This window comes from Pagrus pagrus (assembly GCF_965226575.1).
Source record: "Pagrus pagrus genome assembly, chromosome: 13".
In the NCBI taxonomy this organism is placed as follows: domain Eukaryota; kingdom Metazoa; phylum Chordata; class Actinopteri; order Spariformes; family Sparidae; genus Pagrus; species Pagrus pagrus.
The window spans coordinates 22,798,866-22,814,151 of record NC_140197.1 but is presented as its reverse complement, the minus strand read 5'-3'; the positions used below and the strand labels follow the sequence as shown (position 1 = coordinate 22,814,151).

General features: G+C 45.3%; 2 protein-coding genes across 9 annotated transcripts in view; one reads left to right on the top strand and one right to left on the bottom strand.

Annotated features, from left to right (window-relative positions):
• Positions 1 to 11,713, top strand: part of arhgap23a (Rho GTPase activating protein 23a) — a 72,948-nt gene extending 61,235 nt beyond the window's left edge. For 5 of the 8 annotated variants that reach the window (XM_084371857.1, XM_084371856.1, XM_084371854.1 and 2 more), the window contains 16 exons: positions 72 to 183; positions 295 to 334; positions 755 to 892; positions 977 to 1,285; positions 1,394 to 1,455; positions 1,550 to 1,668; positions 2,712 to 2,830; positions 2,917 to 3,069; positions 3,573 to 3,651; positions 3,756 to 3,829; positions 4,005 to 4,094; positions 4,181 to 4,306; positions 4,396 to 4,437; positions 5,577 to 5,670; positions 7,709 to 7,740; positions 7,843 to 11,713. In XM_084371857.1, coding sequence (XP_084227983.1) covers positions 72 to 183; positions 295 to 334; positions 755 to 892; positions 977 to 1,285; positions 1,394 to 1,455; positions 1,550 to 1,668; positions 2,712 to 2,830; positions 2,917 to 3,069; positions 3,573 to 3,651; positions 3,756 to 3,829; positions 4,005 to 4,094; positions 4,181 to 4,306; positions 4,396 to 4,437; positions 5,577 to 5,670; positions 7,709 to 7,740; positions 7,843 to 9,270 — 3,017 coding nt within the window. In that variant the 3' untranslated portion in view covers positions 9,271 to 11,713. Of the gene's footprint in view, positions 1 to 71; positions 184 to 294; positions 335 to 754; positions 893 to 976; positions 1,286 to 1,393; positions 1,456 to 1,549; positions 1,669 to 2,711; positions 2,831 to 2,916; positions 3,070 to 3,572; positions 3,652 to 3,755; positions 3,830 to 4,004; positions 4,095 to 4,180; positions 4,307 to 4,395; positions 4,438 to 5,576; positions 5,671 to 6,122; positions 6,148 to 7,708; positions 7,741 to 7,842 lie in introns of all 8 variants that reach the window. The other 3 variants (XM_084371855.1, XM_084371852.1, XM_084371858.1) reach the window with 2 other exon arrangements.
• A 1,219-nt stretch (positions 11,714 to 12,932) lies between these two features.
• On the bottom strand, positions 12,933 to 15,050 carry hexim1 (HEXIM P-TEFb complex subunit 1). The gene has a single exon (XM_084372660.1). It carries the CDS (start codon positions 14,492 to 14,494, stop codon positions 13,406 to 13,408), a length of 1,089 nt encoding a protein of 362 aa, XP_084228786.1. The 5' UTR covers positions 14,495 to 15,050; the 3' UTR covers positions 12,933 to 13,405.
• Positions 15,051 to 15,286: the final 236 nt, after the last annotated feature.

The window sequence follows — 15,286 nt, the reverse complement described above, 5'->3', positions numbered from 1 at the left end:
CTCTCTGTCTCTGTGTTTCTCTTTCCTTCTCTCTCTCTCTCTCTGTGCTCATTCATCCTCTCATCGAGCAGGCAGTATTAAATCCAGTCGCCGTTCCTCCTATCTTCTAGCCATCACCACTGAGCGCTCCAAGTCATGCGACGAAGGACTCAACTCGTTCAGGGAGGAAGGACGGGTCTTCTCGTGAGTAATGTTGAGACAGCGACAGCTTGCTGTTTGTTGCGTTAAAATGATGTTTATTAAATGAGATGTGCGGACAGACAATTTGACAGTTCACTCTGTTGTGCTTCACAGGAGGCTACCAAAGAGAGTGAAGAGTTTCTTCACAGACGGGGTGAGCTCTTTATCTTTGATTAACACACATAAAGCTACACATTCTTCTCACTTTTCATCATCTAAACCTTGTTTTTTTATACATCCTGCCCTTCTTTCTCATATACTTTGCTTGTGCAAGGTCCTTTAGCCAGATCTGATTGACTGCTGCAGCATTCACATGTTTTTATAGTTGCTCTTCTTGGCACCATTGTCAGTATTTACGTCTCTCTCACCACCACCGACCGAATGATTCTCAAGCTTTTGACCTTAAAAATGAACATATTGATAAAAATCGATATTATTTATATTAATATTTCAGTATGAGCACACAGGGTCGCATAGAGATTTACTTATTGGGGGTTTTCATGTTTAAATCATCTCAAAGTCATATTTTAATGGCACAACAGATGTTTTGAACATTTCCCCGTCTGTGTTTCAGTCTCTGGACAACCTGGGAACAGCAGAGGAGGTTCGATCCAAACGGCACTCCACCTCAGAGCTTGGTAACATCACTTACAGCGACGTACGGCGAGAAGGATGGCTGCACTACAAACAGATCCTCACAGAGAAGGGCAAGGTGGGTGCACCAGACTGGTTAGAAAATAATCGCAGGCATTAAAAGATTTAAAGGCTCACATATCTTCTCATCTGTCCTTCACAGAAGGTGGGCAGCGGCATGCGTCCGTGGAAGCGAGTCTTTTCGGTGCTTCGCTCCCATTCGCTCTTCCTCTACAAGGACAAGAGGGAGGCGGTGCTCCGGGGGGCCACGATTGGCGGTTCGGCCGATGACGATCAGCCAATCAGCATCCGGGGCTGCCTGGTGGACATCGCGTACAGTGAGACCAAGCGGAAGCACGCCCTGCGGCTGACCACACAGGACTTCTGTGAGTACCTGCTGCAGGCGGAGGACCGGGAGGACATGCTGGACTGGATAAAGGTCATCAGGGAGAACAGCAAGACGGACAACGAGGTCAGAGGACACACCTTTACCTGTCAGATGTTAACATCGCCTGTGACTGCACCTGTAGCATGTCAGTTTTATCAAAAGTCATAACTCAGATGTGTTTGTCTGTTGCAGGAGCTCGGCTTCTCCAGACAGGCCCTCATCAATAAGAAGCTGAATGATTACAGAAAACAGAGGTGAGTCACCTGGTGATAGACTGCAGCTGAACATCATGAAGCTGCTCTCAGCTGACAGCCAGGATTAAACCCGTCTCTCTGTCTCCCCCTGCAGTCCAACAGGCAGCAAGCCCGACTCCTCTCCCAGGCTGCCCCGCATGAAGCCTCCCTTCCTGCTCGCCAAGACAGAAAACGCTGCGGGGGCGCCACGCTCGCCGAAACCAGACGGCAAAGGTCAGTGTCAGAGACAGAAAACGCACTGGCAAAAAGAGATTACTGGAAACCACACTGCTATTCAGATTTCCTGGAATGTGTAAAAAATCTGCCAGAGGTAGAAATGTGGTTGTTGAGATGTCTAATAACAAGTCCCTGTATCTCACAGTGTCACAGTGAGGTGAATGTGTCCTATATATAGTAAAATTAGATATTTTGACTCAAAATTAAGTAAATATGCTTGATTAGATTTTGTGTTTTTGCAGTAATAGGTGAAATTCGAAAAAGTAATTCAATGCCACAGTCACAACTTTCAGATTTTAACCAGCACTTATGAAGTCATGGACACCAAATCAGACATCAGACCTCCAAACTGCATAATTTGTTTATGAATAAATATCTGAAGTTTTTGGTAACTATGGTGGTCGAGTTCATGGTCATTATGTTAATACAGAAATGATAGGGTGATAAGTAGACGTAGAAGTAATATATTTCTTTATTTATTAATACAACACAAGAGCTAAACATCAGACTTAAAGCCAAAGTACAACTTATTCCTTTTTAGTGCACTCTTCATGCTTTGACCAGTGCATTTAAAGAAAGATGTCAACATCTATTTTAAATTAAAAGTTGTGTGATAAAATATCCTTTTGCATGTTATTTAAGGGCAGCAGATGTGAGAATATTTGAGGTCAGATGCTACAGGCAAAAAAGATACAAAGGTTTTGGGTTTTTTTTCAGTCATGTGTTAGTTTCATGGAGAATATGTCGCTTTTCAAAGAGGAAATAGCACATTTTTCATTCAATTTCGATATTGGGCTAATTTGCTTCCATAAATGTGTCTCCTTTCAGACTAGTTGAAAGAAAACATCCAAAAATCCACAGTTGGATGTCCATTTTAATTCAATAATATATCATGGTGATGCCTATTTGTTAAAACTTCTACCCTGTTCACCTGTAGTGTCAGGCCTTAACTTAATTTTCTGACAAGAGCAGAGAATGAACCGTGAAGCAGATACTGAAGCTTTGTGTCAAGCCCAAGTTTCTGTTCAATCTGTCTTTAGATGAGAGCGGCCCTCCGAAGTCTCCGTGGGGAATCAACATCATGAAGAAGACAAAGAAGTCCGGCCCCAAAGCTTTCGGCGTGAGATTGGAGGACTGTCAGCCGGGTGTGAATAACAAGGTTAGTCTCCATTTTCTCTGTCTGACCCGAATCCAATGAAACCGAATTTTTCACTGGTGATGTAACTTTGTTTGTGTCCTTCTCAGTTCATCCCGCTGATCGTGGAGATCTGCTGCGGCCTGGTGGAGGACATGGGTCTGGAGTACACCGGGATCTACAGAGTCCCCGGGAACAACGCCATGGTGTCGATGCTTCAGGATCAGCTCAACAAGGGCGTCGACATCAACCCTGCAGAGGAGGTGAGGAGATACAAATACACCTGTACACGTTATATATCCAGACCGATGGGGAATAAACCACTGAACTGACAGGTTTCTATCAACTTTACTCAACAAAATCAGATATCATTAGATGAGGAGGGTAAAATAAGGGTTTCTACAGGTGTCAGACACTAAGGGCAAATTTTCAAAGTTTTTAATGTTTTTCCTAACTCAACAACTTATAAAATGGTGAAATCAGTTGAAACAGTGTTCAAACAGCTGCTAAATGTTGGCAGGTAAGATGCACTTTAGACACAGAAGCAGTAAGGCTGGAAAGAAACAACTTAATATATTGCTTTTAATGCCAAATTTGCAAGAAGGCTCGATTGATTTAGAATTTCGCATTTGGGGTTCTGCCCCTTTAATGACTTTTAAGGCCTAATATTTAAAAATATAATTTAAGGACTTATTAAGGAGCTGCAGTTGCCTTAATAAATAAACTGTGATCGCTGACTCCTCTCTCTGTCCTTTGCTGTCAACAGAAGTGGCAGGACCTCAATGTCGTCAGCAGTTTACTCAAATCCTTCTTCAGGAAACTCCCAGAGCCGCTCTTCACCAACGGTGAGTCCAACATGTCGGGACAAGCCTTTTCACACATGCCATTCATTCATATCAAACCATGTCACCTTACAACTGTTATATAACATGATCTTATATCTTTACAGACAAGTACAACGACTTCATCGACGCCAATCGGATGGAAAGTGCATCAGAGAGACTAAAGACCATGAAGAAACTGGTGTGTTTGCCTTGATGAATTAATTTGAATGAGTGTGTGTGTCTGTGTGTGTGTGTGTGTGTGGGTGCATTAGTGTGTGTGTGTGTGTGTGTGTGTGTGTGTGTGTGTGTGTGTGTACCAGGAGTCAGACTGGTTCAACAGGTTTCTCAGTATTGTCATTCCTCTTGTTTCGTAGATCCGAGACCTCCCTGATCATTATTACCACACTCTGAAGTTCCTTGTTGGCCACCTGAAGACAGTAGCCGACAATTCGGATAAAAACAAGGTGTGTGAAGTTGTGCTTGTAATTAAAATGTAATCATTCATCACTGTGATATCTTCGGTATCAACGTCTTTCTGTCCCGTGTGTAGATGGAGCCTCGTAACCTGGCTCTGGTGTTCGGGCCGACTCTGGTCCGGACGTCTGAGGACAACATGAAAGATATGGTCACACACATGCCTGACCGCTACAAGATAGTAGAGACGCTCATCCAACATGTGAGAGATGACACACACACACGCACACACACATACATGAATTACTGATAATCCTTTTGATGCTAAATATTTCTTTGTCATTCTTGCAGGGCATCTGGTTTTTCACTGAAGAGGCAGACAAGGATGAAAAGGTGTGTTTGTTTACCATCTTCTTGACGATAAAGATTGATTGACCTTATTGTACCACAGGGGCAATAAAGATTCACCTGAGGATGTTGGTCCGACAACTGCAAGTACATTATGTTGTTTGTTCTTATGGGCGGTAGATCAGATGAACGGTTCTTGAGATGTGTGAATAACAGACAGACCAACAGCAGACTCAGGATGTTTGAGTAGCAGGGGAAAAATAAAAAGCTGAATACAGCGGGGCGCCGACACGCTGAAAGCTGTGATACATTTATAGTGAAGAGAACGCACTTGGTCACGTTTTCTCCAGTGGAAGGGCACCCTCGAGGGCACTTTATCAGGTTTTATCTGCCGTAGGGGCATCTAAGAGGGCACTTTGCAGCGTTTTCAGACAGCGATTCTTGTCTTCTTTGTAGTTAAATTTAATATACTCTATAAATGTGATATATTATGTTCTTAAAAAACTAAATCTGCCATTGGGGGATCGATCTTTTCACCTTTTGTCAAACATTAGTAAACTTGTGTCTTAAATTAACAAAAGCACAGAGAAGTGAAGCTGCACTGCTCAGCGCTGAAAGCAGCCATTCATTTTTATAAATGTATATATCTTAGTGCAGCAGACTGCCTCATTTTGTTTTGTTTGCCCCTGAAAAACAACAAAAACTCTGACATTTTTCTCATGTTTGAGGAAGAATACGTCTTGAAGGCTGAGTCGAATGAGATGAATGCAGAGTAATTATCGCTGGCTGTGATTCAGCTATTTACAGTTGAAGTAAAAAGACGTATTGAACGTTTGATGTCTTTTCTTTTGAAGCGATCGTGTTGTTTTATAGAACCAGTGAGTCATTCTGCTGTTTTCTAGGTGACACGTTATCGTAGTGACTTTGATCTTTGTGATTGCGAGCGCAGATAAAACCTTTCTGTAGCGACTATAAAGAAATCAGTTGAACTTTCAAGTCATCAGTTTCCCGGCACTCTTTAGATATCTAATGTTTCATCAGTATGCAACAACAGATCCACTTCATCTGTAGAAATATCAGTAAATTCATGATGCAGTTCAGTTTTCTGAAGGTTTCTAGAGTCAGAGTGAATCAAAGCCTTTTGTTGTGTCATTGAACGTTGCTCTTCTGTCTGATCCGTCCAGACGCCGGTGGACACAGAGGACGTGCAGCCCGCCCCCAACATCGACCACCTGCTGTCCAACATCGGCAGGACCGGTCTGCTCGGAGAGGCCTCAGGTGAGCACGTGCTTTCAGCTCTCAGCCTATCATTGCTAGCTGAATCTGAGTGAGCCGACCAATACCATTTAAAGAAATGTAATGCTGCTTTCCGTTTAAAGCCGGAAGTAGGAAATTCCCCTTTTGTGTGTCACAATACAATCTGTGTTCCAGCCTTAGAGTGAATAACTCGAGATGTTTTATGAAGCTAAATGACTTAAGAAGGAGAGGTTTGAAAAACACGTCACGTCAGATCTCTCGCTTGGAAGTTCGTCCTAGTTTAAAGCCAGAATTCCCTACTTTCCCTACAGAACTGGAACGCAGCATAAGAAATGACTTCCGTTAGCACTTGGAGTGTTTCTGGTTTTGATAGCGTGCCTATACTACTCTCCTCTTCTCTGCTGACCTCTTTTTTCCCTCCACGTTGCTCATCTTTCACTTTCTCTGTACGTTTCTGCATTTCCTTCTCTTAGCTGAGCCTGTGGAGCAGCCACTGCGGTAGGATGGGAACTCCCCTGGCAATATGTGTGTGTGTGTGTGTGTGCAACCGAGTCAGTGCATCATGTTGTGAAAGTGAAATAAATTGTGTGTGTGGGTGAGAGAGAGATTGTGTTGGTGATGGTTTTGTGTCTCCATGGTCTCCATTACCCTCCTGAAAGTGTCCCTCTCAGTGTCAGACGGAGGCCTCTGTAAGAACGTGTCACTTGAGTGTCGTCGCCACAGTCCGACTAATGAATTAATGGATGACTGGTCGCTCTCTGCCTGTTAAAGCTGCTGTATCTGTCACTGAGAGACAACTCCCTCACTTTGTGGCCTGTCTTGTTTTCAAGCACTCATCCTCTGGGCAATTTCAGTCAGTGTAGTCCAAACATCAGGCCCCCTAACACCACTCTTAGCTCCAAAGGGACTCTAGTTGGCGCTGTTTCCGCCAAAGCCCGAGTTACATTATAGAGATACTTCATTTCATCTGATTCATTTGTGTGAGGCTCAGTAGTGGTTCAAACTTTCATTCTTCCTCCTCCTAATCGGTCAACCCCCTAGATTTTAATAAGAATAGTAAATGTGTCATACCATGATATTTTCATAGATGGCTACTGTACCCTGAAAATCTCATACCATTGCAACCGTAATTGTGGTTGTGCAGTAAGTAGTCAATCGACAGAAAATTAATTGAGAATTATTTTGATAATCAAATAATCGTTTAAGTTAAAAAATGTATCTGCTCCAACTTCTTAAAGGTGAGGGGCTGCTGCTTTCGTTTGTCGTTTATGACGCTACATGAAGAGTTTTGGGGTTTCAGACTGTTGCTCGGACAATGTTGGTGCATGTTGGATGTAAAGACCAAAGATGGAGGGTGAAAGTTTGTCTCACCTCAGAGCCACAAAATAAACTGAATCTACTGTTACTGTTGACGACAATCCCGTCTAGAGCCCCTTGAATGTCCACCACCCCGTCCATGCCCCCGAGTTCCTCAAAAGATTTGGGTCCTGCATCATCATTATTTGTGTTTGTGAGGGAATGTGCTTCTTTTCTCTCGATTTCACGCCTCCCAACGCTTCTTTCTTTCGCTGATTGATGTCATCAGTGTTTTTTCGGTGATGTCATCGGTGTGTGCCGTGGGTTTCCTAATGCAGTTTCTCCTCCAAACACCCAAACCCTGCTTCCCCCGATCATTGTTTCTCCTCCTCATGCTCCAGTGTGTAAATCATTGTTGTTGTCCTGGTGTTCGTCACGGTCCGAGGGCACAGAGGAAGACGAGTTCCTTAAAATTTAGTGGAGGAATTTGTCTTGCAATTATTAGTCTTTCAGGACACAAAACTGCTGCCGCATCCTAGTCGTTGATGTCCCGGCAGACGTTTTTCGTCTTGATGGAAAACACCAGCTGTGACTCTAATGGTTAGAGCAGTGCAGAAGCATTTTTCTTCCTTTATTGTGGATTTGTCCTTTAAAAGAGTGACAATCACACCGACTGCCTCTGTGTCCTCCACCGTGACTTGTCCGGCCTTTTGTTAACTTCATTGTGTCTGACCTGCTGATGTTTTTATTCTCTTTTCCCCAGACTCAACCAACAGTGACTCAGCTAAATCAAAGGTAACACCCCCTCACATGGTGCTCTGGTTCTTCATACACTCAGATATTGTCAGAAAAATTTAAATAACTGAACATATAAAGTCACGTCTTCTCCTTCTCCAGGGGTCGTGGGGGTCAAAGAAAGACCTCACAGCCAAGGACTTCCTGACTCTGTCCATCATGTCAGCTGTTACGGGCCGCAAACGCAGGAAGCGCCACAATGGCCGCCGCGTGGGCAGCAGCACCGACGACGACTCGGAGCACGAGCCAATCAAAGCCGGACATCTAGGCGCAGAGGAGGAAGAGGAGGCGGAGTCGCCCGTGGGAGACACGGCTCCTCGAGCGGAGGGAGAGGAGGATGACGATGAAGAAGAGGAGGAAGAGGAGGAGGAAGAGGAAGACGAGGAAGTTGTAGAGAGCGTAGCGAAAGAGGAGGTAGAAGAAGAGGTGGTGGCGGTTATTCCCAGTCGCTGTAAAGAGGAAGAGGAGGCAGGAGGAAGGCAGGCAGCCATGTTGTTGCAGGAGGAGGAGGTGCGGGCGGAGGTGAAAGGGCCACCGTGGAGAGCTCCAGAGGATGCTCGCTCGATTGTTTCAGGTTACTCCACCCTCTCCACGCTAGGGAGGAGTTTGGGGTCAGAGGGGAGGGGGGACGACGCCGATGACGAGCACAGCGAGCTGGTGAGCGAGACGGACAACGAGAGCGGCTTCGCCTCGCGCTCCCTCACTCAGGAGAGACCCGACAAACACCCGAAGACACCCGTGAGCTCGCCGCCGACGGCAGCCCCGCGCAGTTTCCTCTACACGCACTACAAACCCCCTGTTCTCTCACCCACTAACCTTCTCGCCCCGCCCACGGCCCTCACGCACACACCGGACTCTGCGGACAGGAGCGAAGGAGGCGCACGCTCCACCACGCCCTCCTCCTCCTCCTTCTCCTCCTCCTCCACCACTCACAAACTGCATTCGCGGCCTTCATTTAACTCCCACAAGTTGATCCAGTGTGACACTCTGGCCAGGAAGAAGCTCAAGTCGGAGAAGACCAAGGCTCGCTCTCTGGACCTGTTGGAGCTGGCTGCAGCTGTGGGTCAGAGCGACGGCGCTGGATCGGGGTCGGCGAAGAAGGAAACTTCCAGAACCAACCCCTCCTCAGCCAGCAGCCAGGAGAGCCTGCGCCCAGCCCGACCCAAGGCTGCTCTGCCGCCAAGCGAGGCCGCTTCCTTCACCCCGACCGGCCCGGGCGGCAGATCCCTAGCGGATCACGTCCGCGCTCGTCTGCTGGGCTCGGCTGACGACCTACGCAGCGTAGGACTGCGAAAACCACTGTCACCAGAGACACGCAGGAAGAGACGAGCCTGGCGCAGACACACCGTGGTGGCCTCCCCGACTGAGACGTCCGACAAGAGACCCCCAATGAATGTCAACGAGTTCCCCTTGTCTCCTGTCGCTCAGAACCAGGTCAAATCACCAGGGCTGCCTCGGGATGCAGACGGACTCGAGCAAGGAGCGGCTACACGTCAAGCACCCACCTCCAGGTTCCACCAGTACCTGTGAGCCCTGCCAGCTGACCCCCACCCTGCACTCCCAGGCTTCTGAAGGGGGTCCAGGCTGGGCTGCTGACTTCCTGCAGGTCAGTAGACCGGCAGCAGCGTGAACATGGTCGCGGTTGGTTGCCAGGTGCAGCACAGTGTACCAATGAACAGCCCACTCTTTTCTTTTTCGATAAGCTCCATTTGCATGGCGAGGGGCATTCCAGTGTTGCCAAAGCTTTTGTTTTTTTCTTTTCTTATACGTGTGCTTTTATAGAAAGAGGACAGAGACACAAACAGACCTCATCACAATCAATGTTACAGCCAAGAAATCTCATTCGAGTAGCATCCTTCCCGTCTTCTCCACCTTGCAGATGACTTAAATTAAAGGGTTAAATCCCTTCAAGCGACCAGAGGAGGACGCTGAAACGCAGCCTCCGTCTGGTTCTTGAGAAAATGGTGCTTCTTATCGACGTTTAACAATTAGAAAATATTCTCTAAATCGGTCGGTTTCAATTTCAAGAGGGATCTCAGCTGATTTTCCACATCAGTCTTCCAGATCTGTTACTCCTCAGACCACAGACACTGTCACACTCCCATTTATACTCCAACAAACAACCCACCACAAACACACAAACTCCAGTCGTCTCTCTCTGCTTGTTAATAATGTTTATGTGTGTTTGCGCAACGATATTTGTGACCATGTCTGCGTGTGCAGGTGTTTGTGTTGAACAATTTTTGTAACATTTGTACAAAGCCTTGTTAAGTTAACCTTGTAAATATAAATATTATGTTATCATATTTGTTTTTACTTTTTTTAGTTCCTTTTTTTATGGTTTACAAAAGTGCACACAAAGTGCACAGTCATTTCTTTTTCAAGATGTTACTTGAAATGTTTCCCTTAATATATTCTTTTTTTTTTTGTTTTGTTTTATATTCAATATATATATTATATATATTTTGTATTAAAGTTAAAAAAAAAGTACTTTTATTGTGATTTCACCTCTTTGGTGTACCTGTTCAAAGGAGACGAGATACACATGACTAAAACCTGTTACTTATTTCCTCATAAATGGCCTTTCTCTCTGATTCTCAGCACTGTGCAGTGAACCTTTAGTCGTCTTTTCTCTTCCAGCGGTGTACACAAACTATCTGTAGCGAGAGAAGATGTGCAACGTGTTAATTATTACATTTTATTGGACAGTTTGCAGGCAGCTCAGCGCCACACTGTGATGGCTGACCTCATTTGTTTTGTCATTCATGTTTGGGATCACTGAGCATTGCCTCCACAGCTCGGCTCACATTTGCCGAGCTCAAGTTAGAAATATCTTCCCTCTTCGGAGGAGGAGAAGCTCTGACAGTGTTTTACAGACTGTTAAACTGATGTGCATCGAACACAAGCGGCTACATTCTCACCTCTGTTCGGTGGCGATGTATGTGTTTTCCCTCACATCCCCTCCGAGGATTCATCTGTCCACACATTTAATCACCTCGGGGGTTAACATGACGAGGCGTTTTCCATAAGGTCAGGCTCTAATAAGTCCTCTCTGACTGACGGGAAAAATGGTACATTAGAGGAAGCGACCACAGTGTGAATCTATTGTTTTCATCTCTCGTCTCGGCCGCAGAATTTGGCATCACAGAATAACACAAACAGGAGGCGCGACTCCCCAAAGTCATGTTGTTTTCATCTGACCAAATAACCCAGTGAATAATAATAATAGTAATAATAATAATAAATAAGTTATAGTCTTGTCTTACCTCAAGATTTTTTCTACAAGTGCCTGATTTCTGGAATGTGTTTTTGTTCTGCAGTGCCATGGTCGGTTCTTATCTTTCCGTTTCCCTCTGTTGTTTCTGGGTCTCCTCCTTCCTCTCCTGTGGTTGATGGTAAAACTAAAGGCACTGACCCAAAGATGTGTACATTAACTACGAGCGGTCTAACTGAGAGGCTGTAAAAAAAGGAAGAAGAAAGCACACTTCAAGCCAAGGACACGTCTATGCACTCTCTTTGCCTTTAACACAGGCATTAAGAGCTATTACCGACGCTGCTCGGAGGGAAGAGGCGTAGTACTCTCTCAGCTGCTTTTTCTTAACAAACTGAGCTCATCTCTCTCTGCCTAGTGACCCACAGTGTGTGAAAATGGTACACCTAACAAACCCCTACCCCCGAAAAACGACGTTAGGTCATGTCGGACAACATTCGGTCTCCTTCATCAACAGTTGGCGTGTGTGTTGTCTGAAATGTGACTCACCTGATGTCTCATTGTTGTATTTTAAAAACCTTTTTTTGTACATACTATCTTAATATGTAACATATTGTATTGTGTACATTTGGAATTGCTTTTTGAGTATAACTAATATGAAAAAGACTGGACTTGTCCGGCTGAAACAGTTTCCCCTCACGGCTGTGTGCTTTAAAGCAAGGTTATATGATGTAAATAAACAGAACTATGTTTAAAGAAAAACGCTCACGTGTGTGTGTGTGTGTGTGTGTTTGTTTTATGGAGATGTTTGCAAGACACACTTGTAAGAAGAGGATGTGGGACTTATAGTAGGAGGAGAATGGCGCCCTCTGGAGGCTGAAGATGAACATGGTCCCTCCAGGCCAAACAGCAGATTGCAGACATGAAGGAAACTACTGAGACCCTGCATTTATAACTTATATTAAAGGTGCAGTTTGTACTTTTAGAGAACTTTTAATCAGAATAGAAAGATCTTTTTTTAATGCATAAACAAACTCTCTGTTTTCATGACTGAATAAACAAACTGACCTTAAAGAACAACAGTTTCTTACTCTTGTTTGTTTATATGTGGCGGACCCTGCCAGCTTTCTAGCTTCAAACAGCTGTTCTGAGGACCGTATTTTCCCCTGAGAACAGCTTGTTTATTCACTTATGGAAAAAGTAAATGTCTGAGTTTGTGGTATTATCTCATTAATATTGTAAATATTAAAAATCTGAGTTTGGATTTTCAACAAAACTACATAGTGCCCCTTTAACCAGACACAACCCTGCCCTGTTTTATTTTATTTATTTTAACTTACACTGCTCAAAATTAGGGATTTGGGGATATAGGTGCATATATATATATATATATATATATATATATATATAGGCAACAAAAGTCAAATGAAATAAGTTGCATTATTTTTGGGGACCAAAAATATTCATAAAACACAATAAAAATCAGATGTCACACTATAAAGAATCAAGTTAAACACTTAAATATCACAACATCCCTACTCATTTTGACTTGTGTATATCAATGTTTTTTTTTAGAATGAGCTGTTTTATAAGAACCTGTTAAAACTTGATAAATCCACCTTAATATAAAGCCGATTCCTTTAGATTTCACATTTTCAACACTCATTTTTAACCACTTCTTCTGAAACAGTCTTATCAGCTGTAACTCACAGTGGGTTAACCTTCATAAAGAGCATCTCCATCATAATCCCATCCCCCCCTTTCTTCGGCCCTGGCTCCAGTCCGTGTATTCTTCCTATTCAGAGCCCGCTGATGTCGTCTGTCTGGCCCATTTGAGGAGCTTCACAAGCAAAGCTTTGTCATTATTTGTACACTGATCAAAAGCCACATACAGTAGTTTCAGTCTGCAGCTCAGACGAGCAGCTTCCTGTGTTTTTTTTCTCTCTTCTTTTTTTTAGAGAAGGCTTTACGACACATGACATCAGAATTTCAAAATTTTATTTGAACTTATGTTAACACACAACTGTTAAAATGGTCGCTCTGGGGCTGACTTCTGCAAAAACAGTCTCTGCAAGCTGGCCCGATCAGCTGTGATTTGTTATTCAGTTTGTTGAGGGGGAAAATACAACATATGAGTTTTGTTTTTAAATTGAAAAATGGAACATTATGTCGAAGTTGACCCGGAAACAAAATATTCTCGTGTTGTCAGATACATTCTCTTTAGAAAAAGAATCTTATTTTGAAATATTTACATTTTTTCTTGAAAAAAAAAGAAAAGAAAATTAAAACAGGACACCCTTTACAGTCCAAATAGAAAAGAAACGTCAAGTATTGCATTGCAATGCGAGGACTTCATCGCCCAGATGACAAACTGATTACAGAAAACTGATGACAATTACTTTTAAAAATGCAGTAGTCCCATGTTTTTACCTTCTTGAAAGCGTTTTATGTCCTTTAATTGGTGGCGACCTGGCCCCTGTCCTTGCTCGGCTGGTTCTGCAGAAGGAGCTCCGTGTTTTGAGCCCTCAGTCTCTCCAGCTCCTTCTCCAGCTCTCCGAGCCGCACCAGGGAGCTCTCCACGGTCGGACCCCCGGGCTCCACGGCGCGCCTCAGCCGGTTGTTCTCCTCCTCCAGCCGGGACATGCACTTCTCCAGCTCCAGGTACTCCTGCACCAGCTCCTGCTTGGTCATATTCTGCAGGCTCTCGACGTGGTACATCTCGTAGGTCTCGGAAAAGTCTCTCTGGAGAAACTCCCCGCCTGCGTTCCCGGGTCTCCCGATGCCGTCGCTGCCCCCACCGCTGCCATCATCATCGTCTTCCTCCTCATCGAAGAACTCCTCCTCGCTGCCCGTGTCCTCCATGCGGCCTCCCACCCCCGAGGGTCGTCTGACCCCGGTCTCGGTGTTGAGGTCGGGTTCCTCTCGGTCGTGCTCGTCCATCAGGAACTGCGTGGTGTTATAGGGCGCCACTGGGAGCCCTTTGGCGAACATCTCCTCTCTCACCCTGGAAGCCCTGGCTGTCTCCTTCTCCTCCAGGGCTTTCCTCTCCTCCCAGGAAAGTTTGTAGTAAGGCTTCCAGTTGCGCCTCTTCCTGGAGGTCCTGCGCCGGTGTCTCTTCTTACCCAGACGCGCATCCAAGCCGGTGTCAGAGTCGATGAGCGAGCTCTCCTCCTGCCCCTGGTTTAAAGTCTCCTCCAGCTGTCTGTCTTCACCGTTTTTCCCGTGTGAGGTGTGACGACCATCTCCAGTTGCATGAGCATCGGCCTGAGCTGCGTTCGGGTACTTTGGGAGCTCGTTTCCGGCCGCTGAGGCAGGGCACACCCCCCTCTGTCCGCCTTTCATTTGCCATAACTTGTCTGTGTTGATATCCTCGCAGTTCTCCGCCCGCTGCCTCTGCTTCTGGTCTCTCTGCCGCCCCCTGTCGCCGTTCTGTGGTCCGGCACGGCTGCTGGCTGTGAGATGCTCCATAGGTTCTCCGCTGATCCCACCTGATGGGCTGCCTGAAGTTTTCAGGTGATGGGTCCGCTCCGCCGGCTCTGTCATCCTGCTGATCCGCTCTTGGTGGCTCCTCTTCGGCCGCGTTTCAGATCATGCTCGCGCTCTTCAAACGGAGCGTCAAAAAAGTTCGTCAAAAAAAAGACGCTAAACTTAATTTCAACAAAAAATAGACTTATTCCAGAATGAGCCGTTACCACTAAAGAAAGCTTGAGTTAACAATTTCTCGTAAATTAAAAGTAAACTTCCGAGCAGTCCACACTTGTTGCTCCTCCAAGGGTTTGTCAGAGCAACTGTCGCTAACTACCATTAACTGTTTCGATGCTGTCAGAGCTGTCGTTCACCCGGAGACGACGTTCCGCCGTCACAACAGTGTCCAGTGTGCTACTCAAGAAGAGGCTGCTCGTGTTTATATAGCAGCTCCGCCTCTAGCCGTGCGCATGCTGATGCTCGCAACGCCTGGTGTATTGTGGGACGTGTGGTCTTAATCCTAGTTGTAGCGCTGGCGGAGGTTCGCACACCGAACTACGTAGCCCACAAGTCCACCATAACTGACGAGATTTTCAACCAATCAAATGACAGAATCGTTAGGGCGATAGAGCCCACACCTCTCTTTGTTGATTGGACAAGAGGCTAACTTTGCTGTTGCTAAGCTTGAAGTATTTTCTGATTGGACAGTCCGATCGTCAATCATTAGTACGTAATCCACACGAAGAAAGCAGTCCCGGGCATTTTCATGGGCGCTACCATCTGCAAAGAAGGGGTGACGATTAAAAGTTAAGAAATACAAGTTTATTTAAAAACGTTGTAATTGCAGTTTTCTATAAGCAGAACAAGTAA

Bases quoted from the DNA above. Each gene is read 5' to 3' on its own strand.
- hexim1 (XM_084372660.1), bottom strand. From the start codon at position 14,494: ATGACAGAGCCGGCGGAGCGGACCCATCACCTGAAAACTTCAGGCAGC.